This window comes from Agrilus planipennis, unplaced genomic scaffold (genome assembly GCF_000699045.2).
Source record: "Agrilus planipennis isolate EAB-ADULT unplaced genomic scaffold, Apla_2.0 scaffold289, whole genome shotgun sequence".
In the NCBI taxonomy this organism is placed as follows: domain Eukaryota; kingdom Metazoa; phylum Arthropoda; class Insecta; order Coleoptera; family Buprestidae; genus Agrilus; species Agrilus planipennis.
In genome coordinates this window covers 12,554-21,228 of record NW_020439316.1, presented here as the reverse complement: position 1 = coordinate 21,228, position 8,675 = coordinate 12,554, and the positions used below count along the sequence as shown (strand labels likewise).

At 30.9% G+C, this 8,675-nt stretch overlaps 1 protein-coding gene and 1 long non-coding RNA gene across 4 annotated transcripts in view; both read left to right on the top strand.

Annotated features, from left to right (window-relative positions):
- The window catches only part of LOC108740381 (NADPH--cytochrome P450 reductase), a 35,193-nt gene extending 29,475 nt beyond the window's left edge, over positions 1-5,718 (top strand). For all 3 annotated transcript variants that reach the window (XM_025978529.1, XM_025978530.1, XM_025978528.1), the window contains exons 4-8: positions 1,339-1,488; positions 2,424-2,548; positions 2,997-3,185; positions 3,296-4,357; positions 5,284-5,718. In XM_025978529.1, coding sequence (XP_025834314.1) covers positions 1,339-1,488; positions 2,424-2,548; positions 2,997-3,185; positions 3,296-4,357; positions 5,284-5,428 — 1,671 coding nt within the window. In that variant the 3' untranslated portion in view covers positions 5,429-5,718. The remainder of the gene's footprint in view (positions 1-1,338; positions 1,489-2,423; positions 2,549-2,996; positions 3,186-3,295; positions 4,358-5,283) is intronic.
- A 1,539-nt stretch (positions 5,719-7,257) lies between these two features.
- Positions 7,258-8,653, top strand: LOC112905676. Its single transcript, XR_003231936.1, has 4 exons — positions 7,258-7,359; positions 7,497-7,584; positions 7,651-7,784; positions 8,230-8,653. It is a non-coding gene; the product is annotated as an uncharacterized LOC112905676 (long non-coding RNA).
- Positions 8,654-8,675: the final 22 nt, after the last annotated feature.

Below are 8,675 nucleotides of genomic sequence, written 5' to 3'. Positions count from 1 at the left end.
TGCATCTATAATTTTAATCTAATATTAAATTGAATTAGAATTACGGATCCGATAACGTGTTTTTAATTTATTTTACAAAGAAATTCAGTTTAGTAATTTTGTGTTTGTAACAAAAAATTCGATATATGCTAATGGTTCTAGGAATTTTAGCGAAAAATGAAAATAATTAATTAGAAAATCAACGGAAAGTACACTTACTATATTTCTACAAAATCATTCCAATTTTTCTACTAAAAAACAAATTCAGCATTCATGTCAATACCGATCTAATACATATATGTATATCGAAAAGTAAAAGTTATAACGGCGTCTTTCTAATTTTTTTAATCGCGTTGTTATTGCGTTCTTTAAAATAAAACTTGAAACGTCTCAGTTGGAGCTATTTTTATAGAGAAAAACGTAAAATAACCTCAACAGAAAAGAACAATCCATTTTAAACCTGGTAATGTTAAAGTTAAAACTAACTTATTTAAAGTACTAAGCTTAAGTTGTATAATTATGACGACAAAAATGTAACTTTTTTTAATGGCAATAAAAGGGAATCGTCACTTCTGTCCTCGATGGTACATTAGTGCAGTTATATAACGTATTAGCCTATTAGCTAACCAAATGAACTATAATAAAATTCTGTTAAAATATTCAAAAAATAGAATTCCCTGACCTCAGAATTGTTCGGTTTTATGCATACAGGATATCCAATTTTCGGCACTCTTATGGGGTACCTTATTTTTAAAGATTGAGGGTTGCGGTTTTCATAACAGGTTGCCATTTTTCTATAAGATTAAAGATGACACCAGCAAAATTTTCATATCCCTGTTTAGTTTCTAAGATACAAAGTGGAGTTGAAAAGTATTACCTTTGAAACACCCTCTCGTATCTCATTTTTCATTAACTTATCGAAGAAGTTAAAGCATATTTTTATACAATTTTACAGAATCCAGTGGGCTTTTTTCTAGCACCTTTCGTTTTTTTAATTGATTTAATTGATGCAAATATATTTTTTTTAATGGAACACCCTTTATATTATTTTTTGTATTAATTAGGCATAATGTGGGTTTCAAAAATATAATTATATAATTGTTAACCAAGTTAAGAAGGTGTAAAATCAAAGCCAAACCCAATATGGTATTTATGTTTTTTTTTCTAATATCACCACGTGCTGTTTTAATTATTTATTTATTTTTTATTTTAATTCTTCGACGTTTTTATAATAACAATAAGCTGTTGCGAAAACCGCAACTCTCTATCTTAAAAAATAAGTGCTGAAGATGAAATGTATCGACTTGCTTCGACTGTCTTTTTTATCGAAACTTAATTATAAATGGGCTTCTTTTGCAGGAAGAATTAGTAAACCTAAAAACAATTCCAAACTCTCTGGCTGTGTTCTGTATGGCGACCTACGGCGAAGGTGATCCTACCGACAATGCCATGGAATTTTATGAATGGTTACAAAACGGTGACGCAGATTTGACTGGACTTAATTACTCCGTAAGTTGCACGTATTACACAATAACACAACTAGTATGATAAGAAAATAAAACTTGAAAATAATGCTGACATTAAAGTATCCGATGTTCTACAAAACCTCCAAAAAGCTGAGTAATTATTCAATTTTAATTAATCATTTAGCAATTAAACTTTTGGGTGATTGTCTAGATCTCTAGATGATGGGACCGTCGCTCGGACGGTTGTGGTAGGGGTTTCAGAGCGAAGCGGAGGGCAATGTATTTCATCCTCATTAAAAAAGTGGCGGCGGGGAAGGTAGAGGGTAAAAATAAAAATTGTAAATGCCTAGATGATGGAATGGACACTAGGACGGGGCTGGTAGGGGAGGAGGGGCCGAGGAAGGTGAAAGGACTTCATCCCCATTTATAAAAAGTGGTGGCCGAGGATGGAAATGAAAATTTTTATAGTCTCACATTATCATACAATGCATATGTTATACAAGCCCTCCGTATACCTTACTTCACTCTTACCCTTTACAAAATTAATAATTTAATCTTTTACTGAATTAAAAAAGAAATTAAACCACCGCCCTTGCAACCACTAACTTAAAAGTAAGTCCTACCACTCCCAAGTCCACCAAATCTATCCGAATGCCCGTCCAGTTCTACACATTTACCATTTTTAGCCTCCACCTCCCCCGCCTCCTTTTCGCTTCCACCGCCTTCTCTTTTTCGCCACCACTTTTTCTCCGAACTCCTAAAACGATTGAAGAGACTTGATCTAGACAATTACTTACAATGCTACGTAAAATACATAGGTGGAAAATTGCATTATTTTTTAATTTGAATGAAGTTTTACAATTCCGATCTGTGTAGGTATGTTTTTATTTAAAAAAAATCAACAATTTGGTATTCTTATGAGCTTCTTATGTTGTATTTATTGTTGGTTTTTGTAACTTGTACAATTTGTTTTTCCAGATTTTTGGTCTAGGAAACAAAACATACGAGCACTACAATGAGGTTGCAATTTATTTAGATAAGAGACTAGAACAGTTAGGCGCAACTCGTGTATTCGATCTTGGCTTGGGTGATGATGACGCAAAGTAAGTTAAATTATTTCAATAACAAATTATACTTGATGCTTTGTTTTGTTGCACTATTGATGATGTGTAATTATTGCTAGTTATGTCAATGAAATTTTATGTATTCATATGCATTTGGAATTTAATATTGTATTTTTGTGGATGCAATTTCATATAAAATAAAGCTTTCACTTAAGTTTAAGAATTTAAAATGAAAAGTTCAAAAAAACAAAATTATCGTTTTCTGCCATTTACCCCAATCAATTTTTTTGTATAAATTACATTAATTATACTATACTCAAATATCAAATTATTTGTACTTTTTTACAGTTTAAATATGCATTTACATACTTAAAAATAATAAAATATCTTAAATATAAAATACACTTTGTTATCATATCCAATTTCAACTTCAGTTTTACATTATAAAATCTCACCTTCTAGTAGTAGTCATGATCTTTGTTGTTAGTATTGAAGAAGATTTTATCACATGGAAGGACAAATTTTGGCCGGCTGTTTGTGAATATTTCGGTATTGAATCTACAGGAGAAGATGTTAGTCTACGCCAATACAGGCTCACTGAATTTAAAGATGATGTGCCTGACCGAATTTTCACCGGAGAAATGGCTCGTCTTCATTCTCTTCAAAATCAAAGACCGTAAGTTAACAAATTGTTTATAGACTATGGGAATATAATTTTTTATAATTTTACTTTTAATCACTTCATTGTTTGGATAAGTTATTTAAATATTTTCTTTAATTTTTCAGGCCGTATGATGCTAAAAATCCATTCTTAGCAAAAATTCAAATAAATCGTGAATTGAACAAGGGAGGAGACCGTTCTTGTCGCCATATCGAATTCAACATTGAAGGTTCAAAGATGCGTTACGATTCAGGTGACCATGTTGCGGTTTATCCCATCAACGATACTGAACTAGTAGAAAAACTCGGAAAACTCACCAGTACTGATTTAGAAACTATTTTTACATTAACCAACACCGACGAGGAATCAAGCAAGAAACATCCATTCCCCTGTCCTTGTTCTTATCGCACTGCTCTATCGCACTACCTGGACATCACGAATAACTTGAGAACTCACGTTCTGAAAGAATTGTCCGAATACTGTAGCGACCCCAGCGAAAAAGAGAAACTTAGACTAATGGCAAGCACAACTAGTGAAGGAAAAGCATTATATCAACAATGGATCATCAACGATAATAGAAATATTGTCCACGTTTTAGAAGATTTGCCTTCGTGTAAACCTCCATTAGATCATTTGTGTGAACTGCTTCCACGTCTTCAACCACGCTACTATTCTATTTCATCTTCGGCTAAATTATATCCAAACACCGTGCATATAACTGCAGTTGTCGTCGAATATATGACACCAACTGGAAGACATAACAAAGGAGTTTGTACAACTTGGCTGGCTAGAAAATTACCTGAACCAGATATTGATTTGCCTGTAGTCCCCGTATTCATTCGAAAGTCTCAGTTTAGATTACCTGCAAATCCACAAACTCCTGTTATAATGGTTGGGCCCGGTACGGGAGTCGCTCCATTCAGAGGCTTTATTCAAGAGAGATTTGCTCTTCAAGATGAAGGCAAGACTGTTGGTGATACAATTTTATACTTCGGTTGTCGTAAACAGTCAGAAGATTTCTTGTATGAAGAAGAATTGCAAGAATTTCAGAAGAAAGGTCTCAAATTGTACTTGGCTTTCTCAAGAGATCAACCACACAAAGTTTATGTACACCATCTCATGGACCAAAATCACGACGAAATATGGAAAATTATCGGGGAAAATAATGGACATGTATACATCTGTGGGTATGTGTTTCTGCATTTTTTAGAATTTCTGTATATCTCGTTTGGTTATAATATTTGCTCACTATTGTATGTTTTTTCTACTAACAGTACACCACCGTACCAAGAGACCAGAACTTTTATTTATATCTTTGAAGACATGCTTATAAATATTTTTTTATAATGAACATTAAAAAGTAACTTCTTTAAAATCTTATCTCTTCTCAATTTTGCTTTCTGGAATAATTATAATTAATTTTATAAAATATTTCATCAACATTAAACGTTTGTCAGTTTGAAGACTAAATAAATATGTATTTTCATTCCATTTTCTTGGGCAATATCATTTCCGTTTTATCTAAGGCCGTCTCTAGCTCCTCCTTGTTAGTTTCTAATTCTGCTATATCACCCTCAAATATAAACATGTTAGTACCTCTTTTCCAAATGAATGTGGAAACCAGAGGTAATTTTTAGGGTAAAAAGGTTTTTAGAGTCAAAAACCCACAATCGATCTTTTGCCTACAAATATGTAATTAAAAGTAGAGTGGTAGGCTTTGTGATATTAATTAATGAAGAAAAGACCGATAATTGGAGGCGAAACGTTGGTGTTGGTTTTTGATTTAACAAGAATGTTTTTACAATTTTCTACTCCTAAAGTCGTCTTGTCTTTACTGAGAAAAAAATAATAATTAGAGAAATATGTTATTATTGTAATTAACATCCAGTTTACCATTACAGTCTTATCAGTTAACAGATTTCTCTCTGATTATTGACAAGTTTCGAATTTCATTTAGTTTTAAACCCTCTTAAAATTGTAAATTTTTGGAATGATTATTTTTTCATTTTAATCATTAGCGAATTGTGAAGCAAAATTTGCAATTTTTCCTTCCAATGGTTTCAAGAAAAATTAAGAACTTAAGACAGTTTAACTGACTACATTGTAATTTCAGTGACGCAAGAAATATGGCTAACGATGTTCGCAACGTTTTTCTGAAGATCTTAATGACGAAAGGAAACATGAGCGAACAGCAAGCATCTGCTTACTTGAAGAAAATGGAAACGCAAAAAAGATATTCGTCAGACGTTTGGAGTTAATGAAAGGATTTACTAATAGTTTAGTAATATGAATTTCATTATTACATTGAAAAGGACATTATCAATCGATAACAGGAGGCTGTCCTTGTTGATTTAGGACTGTGAAAAACTATATGGTGCTCTACTCCAGATTTTGGGACCATTAGCTTTAAGCTTATTAGTCTACGAAAATTTTAAACTAAAACTATATACTTTGTTAAGTCGTAATTCTTTTTGTAAGATAAAGAATGGGTAATTGTGGCAGCTTTTTCAGAATTTTCATAAAAATAAAATATTTTATTAAATATAAATGGCTTCTTACTTTTTAAAATATACTGCTTTCTACAATAGAAGTCTAATATTGCAATATCTAAAATATACTGATAAAAGAGATGTTATATCATTTTTATTATTCACAAAAGAAATTACTTAAGCGAAATTTTCTAAACTAAGCAGTGATATAAACAAACTAACAATTTTTGATTACATATTACATTACATTTATTGAATAGAACACCATACATAATGGATTTTCGCCACGTACACGTGCTCTGGAGACCCCAATAACTATAAAAATGAAGGTGAAGTAGATTTTAACTGTAAATAATTTTGATGACTAGTGATATTAAGTAGTAGCTAATTTCTAGAAAATTGATGCCTTAAAAATCCTTTTGTTTTCTAGTGACCCTCATTTATTCCTTGCGGAAATTAGCATAGAAATATTGCTAAATGGTAACATCAGTTTTCTTATTATTTATTCCTACCAAAACACATTTTTGTTGCGAGAATTCCTCTTTTTGGTATCGAAACCCACACACAGCTGCACTATTACAGAAGGTAGTCTAGTGTGTTCTTTTTTTGTCAGAAACATTGCAATTGAATCCTCAGATGGTATTGCTGTATTTAGTAAAACTTGTTATTTGATATATTTAATAAATATTTTGTAGGAATATGTCTTCCAACAAAAATTGTGATATTTGACACAAATACCTTCCACGACAAGTACATCTTAATTTATATAATACACTTAGATAATAATATTGGGCAATATCATATCAGAACTCGAAATGAACTTTATTTAGAATGAAAGAAGAGAGAAAAGGAACTAAATATAAATTAAAATATGAATAAAGCCACTCCTTTATCCCGAAAGTTAATTCAGTANTTTTTTTTTAAATAGTAGCTCGCTCGGATTGACGAAAATGTATATAAGTATATATTTTTTTATTTCTAGTGTTATTGTACTTTGGAGTCTTCGTTTTGTAAAATCCTTTTCTTTTTATTACAGGAGGAAATTATTTTATTGTTAAAAGTTTAGCCCACATATTTAATAGTTTGAAAAAATTGCTGGACATTTTAAAAGAATTAAGTAGATATCTATATTACGGCTGTATTTTACGTATTTTTTTATATATAATGTATCATTGGATCCTTGTAATATTTTTAAAAACAGTTGAATTTGTAGAAATAATTTAAAAACCATAATATAGACACTTGCCCACTGGTACATTAGTTATATCCATCGACATTTACTAACGGACATGCCTTAGCGGTCAGAATTGTGGTACAACAAAAAAAACAGATGGAACGAAGTTTCGGACAATATCCATCTCTCTCACGATAGTGCGTGAGCGTGTCATGAAAGAAATAGCACTAGTCCGAAACCATTCGCCATCTCCCTCACTTTTTCAGCCAAGAAATTATTACGACGACATAAGGCTAAGGCACGTCCATTAATATATGTCTATGATTCATATGATTTTGTCTATGATATGATTACATAGATTAAAGAAATATTCAATGACTGTCTGTGATATGATCATGTCTATGAATATGATCATAACCATTACCGTTTGTATGTCTATTATCTATGATCATAACCATATTTCAACATGATTTCAATCAAATTATACAAGTTATACAATTATAATTATAACTATAACAATAATCAGGTACAGTATGAATACGTGTATTTTGTATTTTCCTGAATTTTTCTGAAAAATGTACTAGATCGTGAATCACATTGTTTTTATTTATTTTTTATGATTAGATTAGTTAAACAATACTTACCGTTTTGTTTTTGTTTCAGCACTTAGAACAATTTGCCTATGGAAGAAAACTTCTTACTAAACAGTACCATTAGAACATTTTGGATATCATTTTAGACATAAAGAAAGGTAGGATTTTATTTAATATGTTTTTGTAATTTTTTCTTTATTATTATGGCAAAGTAATTATTTTAGTAATTCCAACTATTCCCTATGGGATCGTCTCTCAAGTGTTTTGGGTTGTTGACTGTGGAGGTGGATACTGCAATGTCGTCAAGTTAAGAAATCCAGAACTGCTCTTTCCAATTCATGGGTACTTCATTGGAAAGGTAGGGTTGCTTTTGTTGCTTTTTCTTTAAATTTAAAATTAATTTCTCTATTATTAAACATGCTAAAAATACCCAAATGTATTAATTCTGCTGTGAGGTATTAGTAAAAATTAGCAGTGTGCACTTTCAGCCCCCAATTTAAAAACATAATTTTTATTTTTTGAACCAGCTGAAGGTACCAAAATGTGTGAAAGTTATTGTGGGGCATCAACGAAAAGAATTCTGTAGTAGGAAACAACTGGGATTTATTTTCATCCCTCAAACATCATTTTTTTCTTAATAAATTAGTTTCTCCCTTATTAAATGAACTAAAGATATAAATTAGTAATAAAGTAGTCTTGGGTGGGCACAAACTAAATTGATGTGACTAAAACTTAGTGGTAAATATTTTAAACCCTCTTTTCGACAACGTTACTGCTGCACTAAAGATTAGAATCATTTGTAGTACAGTGGGTTGCCTATATGATGGAACAACAATCGTGAGCAAGTTTTGAAATTCATGGGAAATGAATGAGTGCTCTGTAATCTCTACAAAGAAGAGTTGAAATTTGTAAGCAACTAAATTTTTCGATTTTATTATAATAATATATATTTTGTATATACATAACCAGTCGTAAGAAAATATTTATTATTTCATGATATTAATCTCTGTTAATGTACATTAATGTTTTTCACTAAGTTTTGAGTAGTTGTTGTATTTACGTTGTGTACTATACACTACCATTTTTTATAAGAAAATGTTTGTGTAGTTAAAAATACGGACAGAAAACTTGTTGGGTTCACCTGAGAAAATTGTGCATTTTATTTTTCAATTTAATTTTCCATTATTAAGAAAGATGAGAGTATAAAAATATAATAAAGTAATAATATTCGAGAAAAGTACATAGTTAA